The sequence below is a fragment of the Manacus candei genome, unplaced genomic scaffold, assembly GCF_025592945.1.
Source record: "Manacus candei isolate 608988 ecotype Guabito, Panama unplaced genomic scaffold, ASM2559294v1 h1tg000049l, whole genome shotgun sequence".
In the NCBI taxonomy this organism is placed as follows: domain Eukaryota; kingdom Metazoa; phylum Chordata; class Aves; order Passeriformes; family Pipridae; genus Manacus; species Manacus candei.
The window spans coordinates 16,202,544-16,228,804 of record NW_026138097.1 but is presented as its reverse complement, the minus strand read 5'-3'; the positions used below and the strand labels follow the sequence as shown (position 1 = coordinate 16,228,804).

General features: G+C 40.4%; 1 protein-coding gene across 1 annotated transcript in view; it reads left to right on the top strand.

Annotated features, from left to right (window-relative positions):
• Window positions 1-20,997, top strand: part of FARS2 (phenylalanyl-tRNA synthetase 2, mitochondrial) — a 233,522-nt gene extending 212,525 nt beyond the window's left edge. Inside the window, exon 7 of the mRNA XM_051799088.1 lies at window positions 20,663-20,997. Within this exon, the coding sequence (XP_051655048.1) occupies window positions 20,663-20,801 (139 nt within the window). The 3' untranslated portion in view covers window positions 20,802-20,997. The remainder of the gene's footprint in view (window positions 1-20,662) is intronic.
• Window positions 20,998-26,261: the final 5,264 nt, after the last annotated feature.

Here is a 26,261-nt window from a genome sequence, read left to right as displayed (position 1 = left end):
GTCTCCACAAAGAGAGAGGGCACTGTCAGCAGCCTGTTAGAGACCTAGTTGAAGGAGGGACACAAAAACTTGTGAAAGGGCATTTACTGCCAGCACTGTAACTCACTGCCTGTGGTGGAGGGGCAGGGGTGACTATTGCTTCAATGAATTTCGTGTGGAGAGGGCATGACTGGAATTTGCGTTTTCTCACATTTTGATATCAAGATCCTCTAGAAACCATGTGGGTGCAGGACTCTGGGCTTGGCATTACCCAAAGGCCAGACCTCAAATCCTGGACTTGGATTTTGACAGTTTCGCAGGAAGATGATTTAAGCCTCTTGGAGTTGGAGAGCTAGCTAAGTTGTCTTGTGAGCACTTTTCTTCTCCCTGTCATTTCTCAACAGGTCTGTTTGCTTTGATTTTGTGCTTTCACACCTCTTTCTGTTAGGTTCCAACAGAAAAGACAAAATTCGCATTGCAGGAATTTCAATTCAATTTTTTTTTTTATTTTTACCTTTGTAAAGGAGAGCACAGGCTTTGAAATGCCTGTCTCTCTGCCTTTTTTGCTGCCATAATCTAAACTGTGTCCTGTGTGACATTAAAATGTGCATTCAGTGCTCATCTTTTTCCAGTAGAGGTAGCAGCCTTTGCAGAACAGCGCTTTGTACAGCCTCCTTTTCTGGAAAACCAGTACAGAAAATCTCCAGGGCAGTTCATCAAAACAGATGCATGAAACCTTCAGGCCCTTTTTCCCAAAAATAGGCCCTTCCTCTACGTGCACATAGACACCTTCCTGTAAGGAGATTTTCAAGAGACATATCTGCAAGCATTTCCTTCTTCTGTGCTCCATGTAATAAAAATCTGCTGCTTCGTTGAATTGACATCAACAATTCCTGTTTTAAACATGCGCTTGGACTTGTATTGCACTAACAGAATATTTTCATTCTGCATTTCAGGAAACACCTTTTGCAGGCAGGAATTCTTAACGAATCCTGCAACACTCATATTTGACAAGTGTGCATATAATCTGATAATCCTCTGTGACTGTACAGTGATCAATGTCGTGGGATAGATGGATATGACACTTTGCTGGGTCTGCTGCTTCCTCCATGTTGTGCATGTTCAGCATATAGGTGTTGGTTCTGCTTATCATGGTGGTACTGGGCATCTCATTGACTTTAACAGAACCGTGCTAGAAGTAAGGTGGTGCTTGTTTTGTGTCAGAGGTCAGAATTTGGCACCTAGTAACTTCTCCTCTAGAATATATATGTATGTGTGTGTGTGTGTAGGGCTTTTTTTTGCTTCCCATCTACCTTTCCTTTCCAAATTCCCTTCCTCAGAAAATTTCATAAATAAATCACTGGTGATCTAGGCATAGAGGAGCAGACTGAGGAGTAGGATTTAAAAATAGTTTGATGCCTGTAAAATGGATCATTTTCACAGTTAAACTATTTTTGTTCTTGTCTCAGAGGAATGTTGAAAGTGGAAGGAAAATGTTTTTGCAACAAAAATTATTGGCAATTTTCAACTAACACAAAAGTAATGGAAGTACTTGTTTTTTTTTTCTTTCTGAATTCTACTTGAGCACTGTTCTATTAAATACAACAATATAGAGTTCTATTGTACAGTATATATATATGAAATAACCCATATCGGTTAGAACTGTATTTCCATCTTTGAAATTACACTTACTTTGCTTTTCAGTATAAAGATCTACCAGTGTGAAAGTTAAACCAAGATACGTAGTGGTTTTTCCCAAATTCAATTCCTATATTTACTTGTGTTATTTGGGCTCTGTTATTTAATTATTTGGACAATCACAGTTGTCTCTTTAAAAATGTAAATGCAAATGGAAGATCTAAATAAAGGGCTTACCTTTAGAAAGACTGTGCATGAGCTAGTTTGAGGACAGGGAGCAGTCTAACACAGCCGTACAGAACTAAGCAGAGCAAGGGCTGCTGCTCTTGCAAACCTTGTTGCATGCTCTTTCAAGATGAAGAGGCTATGTGTGGTATTTGCTGTGGGAAGAGAATAATCCATGGCTTTGGAGGATGTCTAGCAGAGAAGTCACATGGATGCCCTTTATCTTCTCTTGGAGACTACCCTTTTCATGCAAAAATAGTTAGTTTCTGCCTTTCAGTTTTGCAGGTAACCTTTGCAGGCATTGCTACATCAAAGACTGCAGTTTAGACTAATCATATTTGTGTTCAGACCTATTCCACTCTACACTATGAAGGGTGAGGGGAAACAGACTTTTTTTTGTCTCTTAAGCTTGAGGATGACAGATCAACTACTAGTCATTGCTCTCAAGTCTAATAAACCACCCATTCATTCTGCTCAGATGTTTCATAATAGGCTGCTTTTTCCTGCGTTGAAATACCCGACGAAGAGAAAATTTAAACACACAATATATTACTTCAATAAATATATTGTAAAGCATTTATGCACAAAGTTTTACCCTCCTTATTTTCCAAGGTTCATAGTAGAAGTTTTGTCATAGCCTGTGTTGCCACTCGACACTACCAGATTACCTTTGAGAAGCCACATTATCTCACATAAGAATTGAGCAGTCCTGTAGCAGGACTACACGTATTCACAGAGATGGTCCCACACATGAAATCAAGGTATGTCAAATGCTTGTATTTCATTCTTGAAGGGTTTCAGAGCTCTTTATTTGCATGGGTGTTTCTCTTGAATTGAGGTTTTTAGGAAGGCTGAGTAAGGTACCTGCATTTCTCTTCACATGCAGAGAGGTTAAATTATTCATTGAATGACATTCAGCAAGTCCTTGTCACTCACTGTCCTTCTCAGCTGATATCCTGCCATGGTCAGAGATGTCTGATGTTTATCAGAGATGAATATGTTAGTTTAGGCAGGCCAAGCTGCTATAAATAAGGTATGAGCTTGTAATTGGAATTGATCTCATTTTTGTAGCTGAATGAATTGCCAACTCTCTGCTCATCTGCATAGTCTGAAAGTTTTACTTTCTTAAATATTTTTTAGTGGAGCAGCTTAAGCTAAGGTATTTTATTTTATTGCTGGTATGGATAGAAACATGAACATGTTCAGCAGTTCAGATGGTGAATGGTAACTCAGTAATTCTCTGTAGCTCAAGCATCACAGCATGTGAGTACACTTAAATTTCATTTTTGCTTTGTCTGTAATTATTGAGATACTCATCTTGGTTACTAGCAAAAGACCAGCTGGTTCCTTCTGTCAGTGCTTTGCTTCCTTGAACCTGCTTTCCGTGGTGCTTTCTACCTCTTAAAACCAAGTGTGCTTAGTTTCTGCTCATTTGAGAAAGCAGAGAGAAGACAGACATGCTTGTCCTGAATAGAAATGGCAAAGCCAGGGAACATCATGGTTACTGTGTGTGCATAGGCATGTTTGTAGCACAAGAGAGGGTAAATTTTCAGCAAAAGCATGGGTTCGGTTCATTTCTTGATGAAAACAAGTCTCTACAATTTTATCCCGTTTCATTCATTTTTATAGTGGTAACCTTTGCAAACCACTCAACACTTCACCTGGCATGTTTTGTCGCCCAGTGAATGCAGGCATGGGGGGTTTTATGTCATAATCCAAATTTGACTGCTGTGGTCATTTGCCATCAGAATTTCAGTATGGGTGGATCAAGTTCATCTAGATCAATTGATATTTTGTGGTATTCTGTTTGAGATCTGTAATGGTGGAAGGTCCTCCATTTATCAGAGGCTGTTAAAAGAGTTGAGAAGTAAAAACAAAGGCACATCAAAGGTACTATTGATAGGAAGCTGAAAGCTGCCAAATACAAACACAGCAGAGAGGAGGAGTTGTGCATCTTCTCCAAGTCTATCCTATGCTTCTTGGTTTGTGTGATGTTTCCAGGGGGTTACAAGTGGGGGTGACCATGAAGCTGGTACCTGTGTGCTGAAAGTAGTTTTTGGTTAGTTTTACAGCTCACTTCCTTTGATTTTCCCCGGTAACTTTAACTGGTTCCAAGTACAAGCTTCGCAGCTCAATGCCAGCAAATGCCAAGTCAAAAATTAAAAGTAGAAGAGAAAAAAAGAGTGAAAAGCCAGAAAAAGAAGACTGAGAGTAGTTGCCATTTAAAGGAAAAAACCAAACCAACCAAACAAAACCCAACCACAAAACCCATAAGGGCTGCAGAGCGTCCATGTAGTGGTCATGAATGTTGCACTGCTCAAGAGAGCTCTGCAGTTGGGAGTAACACTTTGATTCTTTTAGAGGTGAGTGAGCACAAACATCTTCAGAAGAGATGCTCATTTTATATGCAATGCTGTCAATGTGACCTTTGAGAAAAATTCTCTGGCTAAGTGTATTTGTTAGCAAATGTTCCTCCTCCATCCAGTTTGACTGCTTTTGTCCCCTTCCCACATACTGTAGAGTAGCTGCAGAGACCCACCTCTCCCCTTTCACAGCAGAGGGAGTGAAGAAGATGCAGTTTCCCCTTGGTCTGTGTCCTGCTGCTCTGTGCTGCACCACAAGCTGATGCTACACGAGGCAGGTACTGTGCAGGGATCCTTCATCTCCAAGAGTCCCGGTGCTGCATCCCTGAGGACCAGCAGAGAGCAATTCAGCCCTGCTGCCTGGGAAATGCCAACTGCAGAGATACTGAATATTCAAGCTAAACTCAGTGGCTTAATACAAGGATGAGAAATTATAAAAAAAAAGTGCTCTTTGCTATATCTGCCTTTCTCTTACAGTATTTTTTAAATGCCTGAGTTGTGCCAAAAGATACAAGTTGCCTTTTAAATCATTCTTAAGTGTAAATGTGACATTTCCTCCACTAATCACACTTTCTTCGGCTGAAAGATAATAGAGTTGTCTGACTAGCTCAGCCCTGGTTTTTGCTTGAGTAGTTACTCCAGAATGAATTAGATCCACAGTAGTGTTAAGTTCTTTTTTTTTTTTTTGTTAAGCACTAAGCACATTTAGCATCTCAGTTTGAATGTGAAAATATTCTAAAAGGTGAAAGATGAGTGATTTATATGTAGTACCCAGCATCCTTCTGCCCAGTCCTCATTTTAGTTTGAGCTGATGTCATAACAGATACTTCAGTGCAGAGAACATACTGTATATTTTTCTCAGAACATGAAAAATCCATGCTAATTTCATGCCTGCTAATTCTCAATCTCAGGACAGCTTTAATTAAAATATAAATGACATAGTATTGTTAGTATGGAAGGTATATAATTGTGGCTAATTTTTTTTAATATTAATTTTTTTATTCTTGAAAATCTATGTGCAGGTATGCTCATTTTCATTTTCTCTAACCAAAAGCAAACCACTTGATGCCTTTAGCCATATGGATTTTGTATGCCATTCCGAGCAGCCCAGTCTTATATGGGAATGACTCAACAACTTACTGAATCCAGTTAGCAGCTTTATAGATCATTACTCAAAGTATCTCATAGTCAAGTTTCATAACAGTCCCACTTATATTATCTCACATCCTCCATGTAACTATTCATTAAAGGCAACCATACCTTCTTTCAGCAAATGAGTGATTCACCATTATTTCTAGCTCTTGATTCCCACACCCTACTTCTATCCAACCTTGCTTTTTAATGTCCAAAAGCCATCAATCAGCTTGGGCTGATGTCCCACAATACAGGGGAGTAGTTAAAGGCAATAATTTTGGACAGATTAATCTTTAATGGCAGTGACTTCTTAAGCATTGTTGAAGCAGTGAGCTTACAAACATGGACCTCCCTTCCCAGGATTTGTATTATGTTTGTGAGAAAGGACAACTTCACTTGCATGGAACGAAATTTGTGCTAGTACAGAGGCCCTGTGAAGAATCCTAAACACCTAAGGTCTGCTCAGACCGCTGACCTCAGGCTTATCTGATGGCAAAAGTGTTGCAGTGTTGCAGAGTTCAGCTGTCATCGCTGTTTTCGCTTACCTCTTCTCATGCTGTCCTGAACACATTCATTCATTTCCTAACTAAACTGGTGTATCATCATTTTTAAGAAGAGGATCTAACTGGCTGCTTCTGCTGATCAGCTTCAAAAACATTGCTACCCAGGGACCTGTCCCTCTCGTTTTGTAAAACGTCAGCTGAATCCTCAGTTGGCAGAAAGAGATGACATCCCATTGCCTTCAGTGGGAATAGATCAGGAGCTTGAACTCAGCAACTTTTGGGGACAGCCAGACAGGGTTTTTTCCCTCTCCCTTATATCTGTCTAGTTTGGATGTGTAACATGGTTTTACATGAACATGGGGGGGAAAAGGAGGATGTGCTTCAGTGCTTACATGGATTCAGTGAATTACCAGCCTGTGATTTTAGCCCCTGTTTCCACATGTTTTTCCTGGCAGCATAGGTGTTGCTTTGTGCTATTCTCACCCCTGCACTATGCTAGCACAGTGGCTGATGTGGCCATTCACTGACCCAGATTGGGAATTTAGTCATTTTCAACCACGTCAGCTTGCTAGTGTGGTTCATCACACATGCAGCCAGTCAGGCAGATGTGCTGGTTTAGTGCAGTAGGGCAAATCTGAGGAGCTGTGAGAAGCACCTGGAGACCAGACTGGAGAAAGGTTTGTGCAAACACACTGCTGCTCAGTTTTATTGGTTCACCCAGGTGCTACTGAAATGCTCACCCAGTATTTGTGGAAAAGAAAATAGGTAGAGGCTCAACCTTTAAAAACAAAACCAAAAATAATAACGAAACTGAAAGATTCATTCAACACAGTATGGATCTAACCATGGGCTTTGTAGGTGAATGCTGAGCCTGATCCACATCCTTTCCGTGCTTCCCTGTGGAGATTCTGTAATGTATTGTGGGATATACAGAACTGAGATCTGTTGAAATACAAGAGACTAAGCTTGTGCCGGTACAGATGTGCCAGCAATGTAAGAAAGTTTTCATCCAGCTCAGAAGTGCTTATAAATATTTTGTCTGGCCTATAACTGTCCAAGTCCCATGCAACCTGTGCTTTAAACTGATGCTTCTGCTTCTGTGATGGATTTATTGTGTCAGGGGTGAGATCATTTTAACCCTTCCCCAAGTGGATGGTAAAGTAAAATAACAGTGGTGTCAAGTATCATGATATGGTGGATGGGTATCATGTGTAGGTTTCAGGAATGAGATCTGCAGATACCTCTCTCCCTTTATCTACTTTGTGCTGCTCAGCGATCTGATCTTACTGGGTTGTCCAAACCGTGTCTCTGTGTCCATCTTCTGATAGAGACTACAGTGCAAAATGTCACAGGGGTATTATAGTCTCCATCTTCTTCCTCTTTAAGGGCTACAGCGTATCCTCTGTCATCTCTTCCATTTTAAGGAGGTATGTTCTCTCATTGAATCCACACACACCGCACCTACGTTGGTTCAGCCATCTCTGCAGAGAGATGGCATCACTGGCTGGGGAGAGAGTTTGTCCATGTGAGTGCAGTGGAGAGAGATGGTGGATGCAGAAGGGAGCGTGAATAGCATTGCAACCCTGTCAGCAGTGGGTTTTTTGTATACTTTGGTACTGTGTATGTTTTGAAACATAACGTTAGAACACCAGCCATCCTGGTGTGTCAAACTTGGCAAAGGAGAGAACAACTTGTGACACTTGTCAAGGTGACTGTTTAGACGTAACTACCTATAATCTCAGAAGAAACATCTCCTTCCTTGTCTGTTACTGTAGTTCAAATGAAGATGTACAAGCAGAGAACATGGTGTTTAAGGTTATGCCACCAAATTGCTACATCTTATGTACAATAAATACCAGTCACCTCTTCTATACCTCTAAAGTCAGTAATGTAAGAGTAACTTTAGTTCATTTCAGTTAGCAATGAATTAGTAATTCAGTTAGTAATTCAGATCTACGCTGAATTACCTACAAGTAAGCATGTTTGTGGGACTGTGGTGCAGGAACCTGTGGCATGTGTGAGTCTTTCTGCTGAGATTCAGGCAGTCATGTCAAGAATTTGATCTTTTTTTGAGGACAAAGGAGAGTATATATCTTGAACTTGGCTAAGAGAGTCTCCAGTTCAGGGAACAACAGGCTGCAGTACTTTCAAAGTAGTATGTGCCCCCATTAAGCCATTCTTTATTACTGTACAGGATAAGTCATAAATAGTTTATTTGTTCCTTGGCAACTTCACATTTCATGTAAGAACAGAGGAACATGTATGCAGTGGAACTTGTATGAGATCAACATTTAATCCCTGAAAATTATTTAGTAAACACCAAGATTTCCCAAAAACTGGTGATCTTATCAATCCAAGCAAACTTGCAAAGGTTAATAAAAACTTAGCCCTTGCAGCGATGGCTATGAATGAACATATACACTTACATACACTTACATACACATACTTTTATACAAGTACATGGGGTTATTGTGGTGGCTTCTTAATTCTGTACTGCCATTGTATAGATAAGGAACAGGTACAGTAATTATGCAACAGAGCATAAAGTTAATTAGCTTCTATGTCAAAAGGCCACAGTCCCTCCAGTTGGGGCCAACCAGCCACATCTTCATTTAAGGATTGGCATCTCAGATGTCTCCTAGTCCCTGGACTTCCCCAAATTCCCTTGGGATGCAGAATTTCAACTGGCTTGTTTGCAACATTGTTTTGTTAGAAGGAGGACTTTGCCCTTATTTTCAGTTAGCCTGGAGTTGAATGTGAACTTGGAAAGCTGAAAGCGAAGTGTTAACCTCTTGATATAAACTCAGAAAAGCTTAGAAGAGAAAAATGCAGTTCAGCCTATCAAGAATATGCAGCATCTTCTGTGGTTGTTCCTTAGAGCTTTCCTAAGACATCTCTCAGCCCTGAGGCAAATGGGACAAGCAGTTGAGTGACATTTCCCCTTTGGGATGCTGTCTTATATAGTGGACTTTTCTGGTTTTTTTGTTTGGTTGGGGTTTTTTTATTAATGTAGGCAGTGAAAGATAGCTGAGCAGCACTTAGCTTTCCTATCTGCTGTATTTCAACATTTGTCTATAAGGCTAATGAAAGGGTTGCTGGTCTAAAGAGGTTACATCACTTTCAGGGGATAAACAAATATATGATGTGTGATAAGTTACAGCTACAGTGAGCTATCTCTGCTACTCAAGTACCTTTCTGCATTTTAAAGACCGTTACATTATGTTATGCTAAAGAGTTGAAGAGTACTGCCACCTAGTTCATCCTCCTACTCCAAAACAGGATCAGCTCTACTTATAGCATTGCTGACAGACACTTGTATAACCAGTCCTTAAAGATTTCCAGCAATGGGGACCTCACTGCCTTTCCAAGCAAATTTTCAGGCTGAACATTTCTGCAATATGAGCTCATTACTTTCAACTCTTGCTGCTTGTGAATGTTGATGAACAGATTATTACCTAACTGTGCAGCAGCATTTTATGTCTTTGTAGCATGTTTTCATGCTTTCTGTTCTTTAGGCTGAGCAATCTTATGTTCTCTCAGTCTTTTCTTATAATTTGAGTTACCTAGACATCTGCTTGTTCTCATTGCTCCCCAGTGATCTCCAGTTGCCTCACATCTTTCTTGAGGTGTGAAGAGGGTACTTCAGCTGAGCCAGCATAGCAGTGTCGAGTGGGGCAGAAGGATGTAATTCCATCTGCATTCCAAGAGTTCATCCCAGAGTGGTGCTTGCTTAGGTTAAAGCAGCACAGTGACATCACAGATTCACCTTCAGCTCATGATTCTGTGTGGTCCTTAGATGTTTTGTGTAGTGCTGCTGTATGCCTAGTTGTTCCCCATCCTCTGTGCATGCAGATTGTTGTTCTTGGCTAAATACAACAGCTTTCACTTGGTCTGGTTGTCAGAATTATTCAGCTTTTTCAGTTTGTCAAGATTATTCTAATCTTGTCTTCAGTTATGGTTAATGTAATATACCAGTTAACAAACAGTTCTGCTGCGTCACCTATTCCATTAGTGAAAATATTGCGTCTCCAGGAGTTAGGTTGAAGAACCCTACAAGAACAATCCTTCAGATTTAGCTGAACTGTGGATAAATCCTCCCAGAAACAACACATTATTGACAACTACTACAGCCATTTGAAATATCACCTTTTTGTAGTAATCACCAGTATTGATCACCAATTTTCTCATCTACATTATGCAGTTCCTTCCAACATTAATCATTTAGGGAGACAAGTTTTTACTACCTAATTTTATGAATTGGATTTAGTATTTTTCTTCTTTTTTTTTTTATTATAATGTTTAAATTATTTTCCTAAGATTTTTCAGCTTTGTCTGAAACTGCTTGGAGCTGCCAATGGATTCTTGTTTTGTGGCATGTTGATCTTAGACCATTTTTTCTTATCTGGTTTAGCTGACTGTGAAGATATGTGCCATATGCACATACACATGCCCCCACAAACACCTGCCCCCCCAGTGTTTGCTACTTCCTGCAATTTATTGTTTCATTTATTGATTATTGATTTATTAGCTCGTTACCCCTTTATAGATGGAAATTAGGTTGTTTTTACTAGATTTGCTCAATACATCCATGTTTTCTATTTTTTTTTACTTTTTGTTTCCATTGTATGCTTACAAGTCGTTTCATTACCTGCACCAGTCTTTCTGGGAAATTAAAGTAAAGGCAAATGGTCTGTAGTTTCTATGGCTTCCTAGCTTTTTTTTTTTCACGTTTTCAAAAAAAGCACTCTGACCTTTTCCAAACATTTTTTACCTTACTTTGTCCTCTACAGGCTCTCAAAGACAACTGAGAACAGCTCTGAGATTTGTTCTACTGATTCCTAAAATATCTTAGGGCAAAGTTCATGTCTTGGACAATTTGAGAACATTTGGTTTACTCTGGTGCTCCCTGTGTATTCCCCGTTCTGTGCTGAAATCTCATTCCTTCTTTCCTGATATTCATTCCTGCTAGTGGGAGGATCACTTGGCCTTTTTCAGTAAAGTCATAGCAAAAAATGGTATTTTGATCTTCCCAGTGTAATGTCTCAATGGCTTTCTTTCCTTTCTTGAGTGTCAGACCAATAATTTCACTATATTCATGGAATCACACATCTCATTTTGTGCCCTGACTTTTTAGTCTTCATGTCCACATGATGTTTTATTGCATGATGCTCCTATTATCTTACTGTAAGTGGTGTTCACTATGCATACTTCCGATTACATTCACATTTTTATTTTCATTAAGAGTAACCCTAATATTAAGGGTGCAATGTGCCAAACGTGGCAGCTACAGTTTTCCAAACTAATGTTCATTTTGACAACTGTAAAAGTTCTGGCGAGTGCACGTCATTGGTATATGTTGTCATCTTTTGGCTAGTTTCAATAGTGCTGGGACATTTTCCCCCTCATTATGTTCAAAATAATCAGGCAAGCCTGTCCTACAAGATCTGGACTCTCTGTCTGTCATCATGGTCCAAATGTATGACCTGTATAAATGGGATCCACTGAGAGAAATGTTTAACAGCTTGACAGTTTTCCTGTGTGTTAACAGTAGTTTAATCTGCTGGCCAATAGTTATCCTTACTTTGAGAACTTTTTCTGAGTTGTCTTCCCAAGGCAGCAGCTGTCAGAAAAACGATGAGAACAGGTTTCTTGTGACTGTCTGTGTGGAACCACTCTATCCTCAGGGAGGGAAAGTGGGGAATTTCTGCATCTCCAAAACAAATCCAGTTAGCCAGATTAAGGCTTATAAAACCTGACATTTCTGAGAGGAAAAGTATCATATGGACTAGAAGGAAATAGCGAACAACACTTAATTGCGCAAGTGGCTGCAGAATTTTCCCCAGCTTTGACATGTGCTGTCAGCAGCCCCATTGAGAAACTCCCTATATTTGCACACACGCAGCTACAAATGCTTTTAAGTTGCCTTCTAGGGCTGCAGGATGGCCGGGGGGGCAGGTGCTTTTAATGTATTGATTTTCCTCAAAAAAAAAAAAGTGGGTAAGTGATTTCTCCTAACTTCTGCTTTCTATTCGAGTCCCTCTTGTCTTCTAGTCTCAGGTTAACTCATCTCTTCCTTCTCCCTTCTTTTTCTCACCATCCTGTTTTCTTCTGTTTTCTCTTGGGTTTAGTTTGCCACTTAAGAGCCTTTTTGGTTATCCTGATGTTGGCTCTCCACTCTTCCTGCCTGGTCCATTCTGTATGGGATGAGTTGCTGTCTCTTGCCACAGCCTGTTTTGTTTCCAGAACTACTGTACAACGTGCAGAAAAGAAAGGTGACTAGAAGTGTGAGCTCATGGGAACAGTAACCTGAAAGAAGGGTAACTCAGAGGGTTTGTGCCTGCACTTAGATAAGTTCCCTCTCTATATCAGTTTGCTATTTGACCTTGGAAAAGCCATTTAGGTTCTTGGTCTGAGTCCAGAGCCATGTTCCTCTTTACTTCAACTCTTAACAAGTGTAGAGGGAACTTAAACATCTAGCTCCTAGGACTGGTGTGGACAAAACCACTAATCTCAGTGATGAATGTACCTAAAACAGCATTCAGACCTTCCCATGCACTTGTCTGCTATCTAACTTTGTAGACTTTTATTTTTTCTAGGACTCAGTGGAGATACATCTGAACCAGCTGTCACTCCCATCCATCTTCATTTCTTAGGAGAATGAGTTGTTTTAAATTCTCATAGAAATTCCCTTTTTACTCGATTATTAAATATGTTTTAATTTGACAGCAATGTTATTTTTAGTAATACTTTTTGTAGCCCTTAGTATTAACATCTAGTTGGTGGAAAAAACTGCTAAATATTTATACTTCTTGTCTTTGATCTTTCACTCAGAAGAACTGAAAAGGTATCACACTTAACATTTTTATTATAAATATTGTAGATAGCATTTGAAAGAGTCCAAATTCACCTCTCTTGTTGGATTTGTTCGGATTATTGAGTGGGTTGTCACTCATAAGTACAGGTGGCATTTCAGTTGCCAATGGTTGGAAAATTTTGAGTGATACTGTTGCACCTGATGACCAGTAATGGAATCATTAATATCACTGTTTGAAAGAAGTTTTTTCCATCCTCTTACCTGCACACTGTAGCTCAGAGGGAGATGAATATAATGTCTTCGCACAAGAAGCGAACTCCGCAAACAGTGTCTTCCAGGGTTCTCGAAACAGAGACAGGTTGTGTCCCTCATCCAATCCAGTACTAGCCAGTTACCCTGGTAGGGCACAAGGGATTGTGAATGAGGTACCTAAGTCATGAAGTTCTGCCAGAATCACAGAGCCTGTTGCTGCCAAAGATACCTTCTTCTACCACTAAATTACGAGGGATTTAGGAGGTCAAGAAAAATGTGGAAAAAGTGGGAGAGCCAGCAATGACAGAAAATATGTTGATTTGTTGTTGTTTTACTCACTTAAAATGTGAATTTTTCTTTAAGAATTTTCTGGCTGGTAGCCAAAATGCTTCAGCTGCCAGTTCTACCAGGACTTCCAGGTAATGCTTGCTTCTGTTCTCCTCAGTATGTCAGTATTGGATATGTCAGCCAAGTTTCTTTTCCAGAAAGAGGACGTGATCCATCATAGGAATTTTTTGCCTTGATCCCTCATGGGAAATGTAGTCCTGCCATTGTTTCTGAACTAAACACGGAAGGAGAAAGTCAAGGAGCTTAGATGCCAGTTCTCATGAGACACAATATCAAATTGAGTTATTTTGTTCATTTGTTTGCTCAGTTAGAGAATGCTTAAGTCTCTAGTGGTCAATTTTTTTTAACAACAAATAACAAAAAGTATTACCCCTTCATTTTGTTTTGGTGAAAACATGATTAGACTTTGAAAAGCCTTTGGCATGGAACCTTTTCAGTCAAACCTAGGGAAAGTGAAGCAAAATAAAACTCTGTACTGTACACAAAATAGGTATTCTGTCCTGTCTGATGCCGAGACTATCTATTTTTCTCTCTTACTTTCAGCATCCAATTATTTTTCTATGTTTAGTACATAAAATTAAGTGTCTCAAGTATTTTACCAAGCAACCTTCTCTTATTTACCACCGCAATGGGTAGAAGTTATTTCACTGGATTTTGTATATGTGTGTTTGTATCAGAAAGTTTGCTTTTCTCTATCTTTATTCCACCTGTGCAGTATCCTGTCACAGTGATAACCCTGAAGAAAATGTAGGGTTTTGTCCCCGTTCCAAGTCTCACAGGTTTGCACATGTTCTGGTCTTTGCGTGCATACCCACTGCATGACTTTCTTTCATGGCTGAAGGGCTCAGCCTTAGGAAGTTGAGAGATCATTCCATGCACGGGGTTGAATTTATCTGGCATGATGAGTGCTCCGGGGTTACTATGCTGACAACAAGGAAAGTCTTGAAGATATTCAACCTCTAGCCTATTCTTGAGTCTTCCTGGATTTAGAGCGGGATTTGCAACCGACTCACTTGATGGACTGGTAAGCCCCTAAAAATGGAGGAGACCCAGTGTGAACTGAATGCATAAAGTTCATCTTACAAGAAGGGTAACTCTCAGTCGCATCCAACTTTCAATCCACATGAAATGGATTCCTCCATATTGGCATGGATCAGATATGATGGAAATTTCTGTCACCTGTGTTTGATAGATGATTTTCCCGAAGAGACAGAGATCGGAGGACAGTCAGTCATCACCAGTCGTGAAATCCATCCCCTTGAGAACTGTTTTCATACCTGCTTTACAACCACTGATCATTGCTTTCTTCAAGGAATCAATGAGTCATTGTCCTTAAAATGAAAAGAAAAAACACAATCCCAAATTCCAAGACTTAGCAGTTTTTTCTGCCCTTCGGTGGCAGCAAAAGTCTGTATCACAATTAGCTTATGATCCTGTGGGTACTCTGGATTTTCTTTTAGTATAATGGAGAATGGTACTTTTCTTCTTCACCCTAGTGATATATCGTTGTTGCCTGCACGTAATGGATTCCATTACTGTTGGTGCTGTGAAGCTTAAGAGCTTTTTAATAGGAAGTGCTTGAATCTGAGATGGGTTGACTGTATCCTTGGCTGGTTACTGACTCTACTGTAACAGTGCACAAGGAAAATACTCTTTCAGTTTCTTGTGTGACTGAGTCTGTTTACAAAAGTTTAGCAGAAAAGACCTTACACTGCTCACATTAGTTCTTTTGCTGGCCTGTGTCAGCAAACCAAGGTGATCTGTTGGAATGAGAAAAGGTCATTAGAGGCCAAAGTGCTGGGCCAAAGCACAAGTAATTGCTTGAACTGTTTCACTAAACATTTAGTGAGTACATCTTACAACCAGGTGACTTTCAGGTGTTGCCTATGAAATAATTTTTTTCAGTATTTATCTATTTGTATCTCTTCCTGCATGCAAGAAATGAATTGGTTAGATGATAGATTTAGGCAGAAAAAGAAAGTCATGATCAAAGCTTTCTAACAAATCCAATGTATTTTGAATACTGGACAATGGCTTAGGTCCTACATATGGCTAACAGTGTCTCAGTGACTGAGAAGCTGAAAAGTTTCCAAGTGCTTTCATTTTTCATCCACCTTTCATTATCTTAACTAGAAGGTGTAATTTATGTTCTTTGTCATTATATCCCATAGCGTGCTCTTTATCTTTCTCAGTAATCTGGCTATTAACAGAATTTTGACTTTTTTTTCCTACATGAGGAGAGAAGCTTAAGATGGAATTAATAGTAAAGAAAGAATGAAAAGGTCAAGCAGGTTCAGGGTTTGGTATTCAGATACAGATTCCACCAAGTCCAGTTAGAAAAGAGCAAAAAGTCCACTGCTGTCTTAGTTTTGTGAAATAGAAGAACAGTATTTCAGTCCAACCATATGTCAGTGAACATGCATCTCTTTCAAAGTGGCTACCAAAAAAATCCACAGTAGTCAAGTAATGTTGACAGTCTCAACATGCTTATGTTGACCTAAACTATCTTTGAACCATCCTTCTGTCAGATATCAGCTGGAAGAGGTGTGCAAGAGGAATGACCATTCCCTGCTTTCTGTGGGTTTAAAACAATTCTTTCTTCTGGAGGTGATGCCTTTCACTGGCATCAAAATCACCTTAAACAAAACATGTCCCTTTTTAAGAATATGCTGTATGTACAATATGCTCTTCCAGAGAGATGAAGTATTAGCATTTGAAAGGACTGATGAGAATGCATATTTAGGAAAGACCTTTGTTCAGAGAATTACTTCTATATTCTATGTGCATATCACCATGGTAATTGAATTATTTGCCACTGACATAAGGTATATAGCACAAGCCTTTTGCCATTTTCCATGATGTACTTCTTAGCAAAGAGTGCCACTTGTCGCTTTAAGATTTATAGGAGGATATTTAGCAGTTGTGTCTACTATCATAGGAGATGGATGTGGTTTGAAAACGTGAAACAAAAAGGAACAGGTAATTAATTATATCTTCTTGCAGTTTAATATTCCTCCCCATTTCCACTTAAACCGTGAACCATTCTGGAACTGCTGGAGCCACAAAGCAAAACCACAGCTGTGCTCTCCACGTGGCTTTTTCTACTGGAATGCTACTAACATGAAACAGTATTTTTGTTTCTTCCCATCATCACCGCTTTCAGGGCACTGGTGCAAATAAAACAAGCCTTTCTCTTTGTTGAGGTCATTCCGTGCATGCTCAGAGCATGATGCTGATCTCTGTGAAGGGTGTAGCAGCCACTGAGTACTGTGTGAAGGTTTATGTAAGGGAATTACTTGATTAATCTTTTTGGGGGAGATATAGGATACAGACTGCCATGGCAGGAATTGGGAGACCCTCAAAGAACCTCATTAACATGACTCACTAAACAGAGAGAAAATAATCTCAAATATTTGTGCTACCATGTGTGTAGATCTTTCATTTTGAATAGTATTCCGTAGGAAAAGGTGGAATAATAGGTATGGTGGTGAATACTACTGCTTAGTGAACTGCTCAGCATATGAAAGAGATGGTACTCTTTTTTGCTCCTTCATGCTGTGGGTGATTGTCATCTCTAGTTTTCTGTTCCTCAAAGTCAATCCAGCTTTCTAGAAAAGTGTGTAGTTCTGTGTTGTTCTCACCACATAAGAGCAGGGGTAACCTCCCTGCAGAAGTCTCTGCCGATGGAGAATAAAACACAGTTAAAGAGTAGGGATTTTCCCCACTCACTGCTGTCCGTTTTATCTCCCTCTGCCAGTACAGGATGGAGAAGTTTTCATTCTTGTTACAGTACTGCATGTAGAAGAGAAAAACAACAATGCCAAGAATTTATTCTTTATGCAACATTTTATTTACCAAATGACCCAGGGATTAGTCTTATGTAATGACTGAGACAGGTTCCCCTGTCAGGATATTTAAGTGCTTTGCTGTTGGTAGCTTCTGGGATCAGCTTTCTAGACAAGTAGCATTTAAAGCATCCTTCTGTGGTTTTCCATGAAGGGAAAGCTTACACACATGTATTAATTTTTGTTGCCTAACACACCCTTTCATTCTAGCCCTGGTGCCAGTGTCACATTGCTTTCATGTTCGTTTTATTAGACTAGTGGCAGACTAAGGCCCCTTCATTTCTTGTTATGCATAGATATCAAGCTGAAATATCCAAACATATACATTGACCTTCAGGTTGACCTCATGCCATGAATCTGACCTGGCAGGGATCAGCTCCCTAGCACATGGAGGCAACTGCGTGACAATCCTGAAAAATGTGAGGCAAAGCTGTTTCCTTGCAAAATCATATGAAAGAGCATTAGGCATTGTTTCACTCCAGTGTTTGTTCATGGTCCGTATCTTGTTTCCTCCTGTGGCGTCAGAATAAATCCCTGACTTCCTTTTCCCTTTGAGCAGTGCTTCACTGTACTCCCTGTGTTTCATTACCTGAAAGCCGCAGGCTGGTGCAGAGGAGCCTTGTGACACTAAGATCAGCTGAAGCCTAATGGAGAGGAGTCCACGTGACTGCAAACCGCGTGGACTTGTCTGGCAGTGCAGTTTAGGTAAATAAAGCCCAATGTGCTCACTGCTAATCTTCTAAATTTTTTTTCTTTTTTTTTTTTTTTTTTTTTTTTTTTAACCCAGTGATGCTGCTGTTCTAGGTTTTGGCCTCAAAATTTTGTTTCTCAGAATAGAGAGCTACTGCTTCCGTATTGTCAGGCTGCAGCATGACATGCAGCAGAGAGTTCATTATGCATTAGCAGAGCCATCTTTAAGGTAGGCAAACAGTCTGTAGCTCTGCAGAACAAAAGAAAAGCAAGAAAGGGAATGAGCAAAGGTAGTATTTGCTGACAATAATTTTTTTCAGTTGCAGCTTATGGCAGGGATTAACCACAGTGTCTTAGTATTTTATTTGGGAGTGGGAGGCAGGGAAGTATTAGGGGAGGGAAGAGCTAAGTATTCTTCCCCATCTCCCTTGAAAGGTTAGTATTAGTACTCTGAAAACAATGCTTAAGGTTTTGAAATTTGCGGTGTGCCTTTTATTGAAATAGCATTGAACCATTATACTCTTTCTTTCTAATTAGTAACAAAGATGCAAAAAAACCGAGTTAAAGGTGGGAGAAAAATGTAGCATCCAATATTGCATTCAGGCAAGCTTATGTGAAGCCAGCCATGTGTTGTTGTAACTTCATTTTATGCTTATAATTGAATTAAGATTAATTACATTTAATGCAATCCCACAAGAAACTATTGTCCTGACATATTTCATTTGCTTCGTGAAGGAATGGCTCACTGGGATGGAGGGAGGGGGGATACAGAAACACGTGAGTCAGGAGTAATTGTCACCTTCAGTTAGCCATGATCAATGAAGAAACAGTGTTGTAGATACCCCTATATCCGCTTACAAGCAAACTTGTGTTTACATCACATTAAATGGTGGTAATGACTATTCCATCATGAGATATATTCCCAATATTTACAAGACTTCAGGATCAAACCTGTGACTGTACACCTTCTAGATTTTCATCTGAAGCAATTTGCAAATGTTTTTGATCAGGTGTATTACCGTAGCACCTTTAAAAACTGAAATACTACCAGCTGTAGTGATGTTTGCCAGCCTGGTTTTGAAAATTGTTTCTGTTGAGCCCCGATTCATTATCCCTCTGTCTTATTCAAATTTCTTACTGACAGTGTAGCATCTTGCCAGTCCCATTTACTTGCTTTCCCCCCAGGTCTGTCCTCTTGACTGCTTTGCAGAGGTGGAGCAGAGCAGAGCAACACCTTCCCAGCAGTTACACCTCCCCCCCTTTTCTCAAAGATCACTTTTCCACAGCATTTAACCTGCACACAGGGAAAGCTCTTGGCTGGCTTTTAGCAGTTAACTGCAGTCAGCTTAACACTTTATGAAATGCAGTTTGCCCTTTCCAATACCAGCCAGATTTAACTTCCTTTATCTTCAGAGCACACAAAAAAAGAAGGAATGCTTTAATTTGAAGTTATCTTTTTTGTTGTAAACTGCCAGTGGGAGCAGGGCAAGCTTCCCACCCGTGTCGGGTGGAACAGAGTTTGTATCAAATAGCTATTCTGAGGTAAAAACTAATTGTATTAAATAGCTATTGTGAGGTAAAAACTATCTATGCCTGTTTTTAGTAGGATTTGAGGTTGAAATTAGTATCTTGAGAATTATCTTTGTCTATAAACACAATCTTAGTTCTAATCAAATAGTCATAATAAACATGGATTCTAACATGAAAGAATTTCAGGAGAGAGATGACCCAAAGCTTGCTAAATGCCATTGTGTGCCATTAAATGCAGAGTTCTGCCAGTCTGGGAGCTCCTTCTGCCTGATACTTGATCTCTGGTCTCCTATTATTTTTCCCTTCAGATTTTCTCTCTTTCACTGAAGTGAGTGTTTACCTTTGAAAGAAGAAGCTGTGTGGGCTCCATTTGACACTAAAAAGTATTCCAGAACTGCCATTTAAATTCTGTAACACAAGCACTCCAATTACAGAGGTGCCCTTGCAAGAGCTAGGTACTCCAGCCTGCTTTTGATGGAGAGCAACATTTTTTTCACTCTTACTCAACTTACTAGTTTGTCCTGGGTTTTCATTAACTTGTCTCTGCCTAACCAGAAACTCTTAAATACTTTTTGCCCCCATCATTCCCTCTTCTCTATTCCTTTTCCATGTTCTCCTTTGTCATTTTCTTTCCATAGTGCAGGGTAAGAAATTCTGCACTGCTGTTTGGTGCTCCACTTTGGGAGCGATGACTGCCTTCATCCTCCATCTCTGTCCTTCTCCCACAAATGAATACTTGGTCATCACAATACTTCAGATGCATTTTATTCCTGTTTCTAACTTACAGTGAAGGCAAAGAAATGAGAAAGAAGTGTTTTACTCTGTTTTGCAGCTGTTTATTCAGTCTCCTTCCCCAGGCTGAGGCCTGGATGGTAAGGCTGTGAGATGCCCCACATCAGCTGGTAACATCGCTCTCCAGTGCACAGAGGTTGCACGGTGTTTTCCTTATGCCCATCACCACCAGCCCCACTGATCTGAGTGGGGTATGTGTGCCCAGTGCTCACTCAAATAGCCCCATTAGCACCGAAATGAGAGAGCTGTGGTGTCAGCAGCGGTTCAGTGGTTAGTTAGCCCAGCCCTCCTCATGGGATTGTTTACTCTGGTAAGAAGCTACCCCAGTGCAATATAAGGTGGACTTCAGCAAAGGCCTCTGCGAAAATTAAAATTCAGGTCAGTCCCACATCTCTGGACTGTGTATTTTAGCATTAAGGTGATTTTCAAGCAACAGGAACAAAATTAGACCACAAATAAAAATGATCCAGAGGGTAAGTGTTTGGCCTCATGTATTTGCATTTGTAGGCACATGTATTTATGAGTCCTCCTTTGGTCTGTGTTTTGTAGGATGAAGAAGGTCAGCCATTGCTACCGGATCGTTTACCGCCACCCGGAGAGGACTTTGACGCAGGACGAGGTGCATCGCATCCATCAAGCTATTGAAGAGTCAGCAGTTCGAGAACTTGGGGTTGAGGGCAGGTTCTAGCACTGCTGGTCTGAAGCCCTAATGACAGTTGCTTTTTTTCTTTCTTTCCTTTCTTTTTTTTTTCTTCTCTTTTCAGGGTTTTAGTTTGCAAGAGAGGGGTTTTGTGACTGAATGTAGAACAGGGAAAGCGATTGATAAATGGGCAGTGGTAAAACTAGCAGGTAATAAACATTACTACTGAGAAATCATTGACAAAGTGCTGGTGCTTTATTTTAAGAAATGGGAGAACAGCAGTAATGTAAGATTTCCCTCCTGTTACGATAAGAAATACACTGCCTGGTGGTTTTCTATGTTGTTAATTGGTCCCTGGGTTCCATTAAACCGTAAATACTTGGCATTATTTCTGTGTTGACAGGATCTTCTGTCCATGTAACAAGTGAAGCAAATCAGAGACATAGATTAGCTCAGGGAAGAATAACCCATCTTGCTGTCCGCCCCTCCCTCTTTTTTTTAAGCAAGAAATGTCAGATTTTCCTTCAAGAAACTTTCCAAGAAGTACATCTTGAAAAGTTAGGCTCTCTTTACTTTCAGAGCCCATGGGTGTTACTTTCATCAGCTATACAGAGAAGGACCCACTGTGGCTCCAGGGCCAGACTTGGCTGTCTTCAAATGCTGGGGTCATTGGCAAGTTTTTCCTGTTAGATCCTCTTGCTCCCACAGGAGCAGAGCCACTCAGTGAGTTGCTCCAAGCTGTGCCATCTTCCCCAGGGAAGAAACTCCCTTGTCGCACTTCTCGCATAGGCACCAGTACAAGATAAGTCTCTTCCCCTGTCACCACCAAAGGATTGATATCACCTGGGGCAGGACGGCAGAAAAGAGAAATTCTTCCCTGCAGTGGCCTGAAAAGCAGCTGCCTTGATCTATCACAGTATCTTACTTTCTAGCAGCAGTGTCTGCTCAGGAATTTGACCTTTAAGGCAGGAAACCAAACTAAAATGGGATCTCCTGCTATTTGAGGCACCAGTCGCTTTACAGGATGCTTGCCTTTTTCATTGCAGGTTATAATAAGTAAATTCTGGTGATGATTTGATGCTAGGGCCTGTAGAAGTGTTCAAATGATCTGATAAATACTTGATGAGCCATTGCAGATGCTGATATGGAATATGGGACCTGTTTTTGCTTGTAATGGTATTTCATACAGTCTTGCAGGTCACATCTGGTTGCCTTGTGCAGGCAACATTCCCTCCTTCAGGGAAGAAGGCAATAAAAATGCTGCAGTAAACAACATCTAACACAGATTTATACCTTATCAAGAAACATCTGTGCAGCAGGCTCGTACTCAACCATAAGAAGCCAGTCACTATTGCAGATGTGACAGAAGCACAGAGCTTATTTTAATTTCATTACTCAACATATTTAGCTGTGTAAACAAATCCTAATCTAAATCGTTGTTTTGTTATCCAAATAACTTGATTATGAAAACAATATGCTAGACTTTCTACAAGGCAAAAAGAATGGGTTCCGTTTAGGCATCAGAAAAACCTACTTGGTTATTTTTAAACCATCGTCTACTAAGGTCCTTAAATAAAGGATAAACATCCATTTGATGTTTCTCTGTCTCCTTCATCCTTCGCCTTTTCAGGATACTCAGTGAGGACCACTGAAGAGGAAGAGCACTTCCCTGAATTGCACTGAGCAGTAATTGTTCCAAGGCAGGGCCTAATCAATGCTGCCACATGGGGCAGCAGATTATGTGGATCTTAACTGATGGAATTGCTTATGGAGAAAGTACAATAACCTGCCTGCTGTATGAAAGAACTAAGTCTCTTGGGAAAACAAGACACTATCTGGGGCGAAGTAGATGACAAGATTTCCCTTTTAATTTATTATTTATTGAAGTTTCCCTTTTCTGCTCCCTAAATCCTTCCGTTCTTCTTTCATTCTGATCAACTAGTTTTGAGAGCATAAAAATCTGGGGAAAGCAAGGAGAAAACTGGACAATGAGTCTTTGTCACTGCAGCCACTGGCTCCCATGCATGGCTTTGCAAGGCAATTTGGATTTTCTTGGATCAGCCAGTCTCCAGTCACTAACATCCACCGTGTTTGACTCGATATCTCTTTTCCAACCTAAACAATTCTATGATTCTATGTGACTGCACTCCATTGAGCATGGGCTCCCTGCGACAGCCAGGTCTTGGTGGAGTAATGTTATTCTTTGAAACCTGAAAGATTAATCTCACGGGCTAATAGGATAAGGGGGAAATGCAAAGCTTTCCCTGAAGCTGACCTAATACCATGGAATCATCTTCCGGAGTAGGTGTTTTCATAGCAGCAACTTTCAGACAAAAATGTGAACTATTCCATTAAAAAAACCAAACAGCTTCTTCAGGAGCAAGCACAATTCAATCACATGAATGCCTGTAAAATCATAAGGGCTGGCTGTGAGCATAATATAAACACTTGGGTAAAACTTTGTCACATATATTCTTGGATTAATCTACTCTAAAGACCTATTGTTCTGACAAAGATACACCACAACTAGCAAAGCAGACCTCAGATGAAAAGGCATCAGAGTTGCATTTATACTGCTGTCCTTTGGAAAATATGTTTTTCCCTTTAAAGCCTGACCTTAATTTTACTGGGGAAATTCGCTGTGGATAGTAGTAAACTATCAAACCATATGATCCCTTGTGGATACCAACAGAGGGCCCATAAGAGTCTTAAGGTTGTAATAGCCATTATTTATTTTACCGCTGATCAGGGACATAGGATGCTAACAGCATCTTGGAGACTAGACTGATCCTTGGTGGGAGTGTGGAAAACTTGACTGAGGAAGTCCTTGGTACAGTCACTGCCCAACCCTTGTCAAAGAAAAGGCGATCCTCTGCTGTCCCTTGGCTTTTCTCAGGACATATTTAGCACAAAGGTAGGTGAACTACCTTGAAGACCAAGAACAATGTAACTAACAAGATAAGATCCCTTGCTAGTCTCTGCTACCCTAAAATCTGTTTCATGAATGTTCCTCAACGTTGGATGGGCTACGAGTCTAAAAAAGGTGGATGAGTTCCTCAATATCAAAGCGAAACCATGCCATATGGGAATATTAAGGGGAGCAGCATTTGAGTAATTACTGTGCATGCTGACTGACTAGTGTAGTGACAGGTACAATGCACTGCTGCTTGTTTTTATCAGCTGCCTGTGTTTATTTTTGTGTGCCTCTGGGTTTTATATCAGCATCCTTTAATAAAAGAGAAAAAAGTCAATTGTAGCAAAAGAAGCTAGCTTGGAATACTAGCTGGGGATTTGTGTGACTGAACAGTATGCATGGTTTAAATGTTCTGGGCGCTGGTTTTGTTTGTGGTTGCCATTGGTTTTCAAGCTAACCATGATTCTTCAAAGACTAAAGATTTAGCTTTAACATGCAGTTTGGGATCTTCCCAGTGAACTGGCAGCAGATTTATGGTGCACTTAAGTCTTACCTGGTTTTGATATTCTTATTGAAGGTGCTGCAATGGAAATGTGTTGTGATCTAGATAGGCAGTAAATGGCTCTGTGTCTTTAGCCTTGAGACTGCAGTGACCTCTGCCATAGTATTGCCAGGCACAATCAAACAGTTGCACAAATCTGAAATCAGTTTTGTACCGAGAATCCAAACTATGTTAGTAAATCACTGGTGGCCATCATTTCCCTTCCATTGAGGATGTTACTGCTGTCCCTTCTGCAGCTGGTAGCCATACTGCAGCACTGAATTTACTATCTGCTTACTCTGTGCACCTGTATTGAGTTCCCAAGTATGAACAAATTGGTCTCAGCCCTTGAATACTTTCATGTAGCGATTAGCTTTTTTTAAAAAAAATGGGGGGGGGGGGGGAAATTGTGGGCTTTTTGTGTGTTTGGTAATTTTTGTCTACAGTGCATTTCAACTCTCCCAGGTAAACACACAGGTATGGGAGTACTCTTTGGTGGTTCATTGAAGTAAACAGAGGGAGTCTTGCCCTGAAAAGCAGAATTATGTCCATCTTATTGAGTTCATATTTGGGTAAAACTAAAAAAACCTTGTCTTCACTGTGGGTTGACTGAAGATTGGCTGGTGCTCATTAGTTAAAGCAAGGTCAGAAAGCATTCTGTCTTGCATCCACCCCCCCAAACAACATAGACACAAGGACATTCTGTCAAATTCAGTGTGAGCACATAAAATGGTTGTGCTGGGTATTTGAGGCCTGCTAGTTGGTATCACTGAACTATCTCCATCAAAGATAGTTACCATCTGGGAGAGGAAATGAGTTTGTACTTCAGCTCTGAAATAAGCAGCCATATTTTTGAAGCTAAGAGCTCTCTTCAGCTGCTGCCTGCTGTGCATCTTTGCTCAGAGAAGACTGTTTCCGTAAAACAGATTTGCTTTCTGGGTAAAACAGGCCATATTGACTAATTACACACATCCTGATCAAATTTTAAGATTTGTGAGCATTGCCTCTGAAGGGCCACCAAAACAGTGCTCTGTTTTGGTGAGGCAGTCTTGTGAGGACCTTGAACAAATTTGTAGGGGACAAGAAACCAGTCTTTGGTACTTACTACCTGCTTTTAAATGTTAGTGCAGTTCAACACAGAGCTGGGTAAAGGCACTGACTTCTCCAGAATCTGTTGTATAAGCTTTGATCATCATTAACATCTGATGCACTCAAATGTTTGGCAGGTTTTGTGCTTTTGTGCCTTTCTCATATGGCCTCTGTTATTCTATTTATGTTCACTGTTAACTAAGTAGAGTCTGTTTTAGTCTACCTATTATACTTGGACTACTGACATGACCTGGTTTTCCCGTTTCCGTTTTGCTTACCTTCTCATACAGTTCTTGCTTTAAAATTTGGTGTAACTTTGGTCAGGAAACAGAGTCAGGCTTCAGGCAGGGAGATTTATTATACCACAGCCTACAACCTGTGCTCCCACACCGCATTACTGCAGGGTCTCTCTGTGCTCAGCCTCTGGATGCAGGTGATTAACATGCGGTCCAGGGAATTGTGCCTCTGTCTGCTCAGTAATTTGCTGGGCAGCACTGCAGTCATCCAGAGCAGCTGCCACTTAAATGGGCAGAAGATTGTTCTCTTTTTATTTTAGTGTCTGCAGCTTCCCTCATATCACTGTATGATACAGCTAGAAGCGCTGTGTTGGTTTCTGCTGCAGCTAAGCATCAATTAGATGCATCTCGTGATGCGGTGCTTGTGCAGCCATTTGTCTGCAGAATCACTGTGTGCATGTAAATAGGTATTCCCATCTCCGTCTACAGATGTGAGGCACATGGATACCAAGGGTCAGGATTAAAAAATTATTAGCCCCCCAACAGGCACGATTGTGGGATTTTGTCAATGTCTATACAGGTTTGAAAGTCCCAAATGTTTAGTTACTTGAAACATTTTGTAACCTGGCACTCAGTGGCTGTGGTGACACCAGTGTCATTCTGTGACAGGGGAGCAGGTTTAGGGAGAAACCACAGGGTAGCTGAGAAGCAAGGCTCTGTCATCCTTG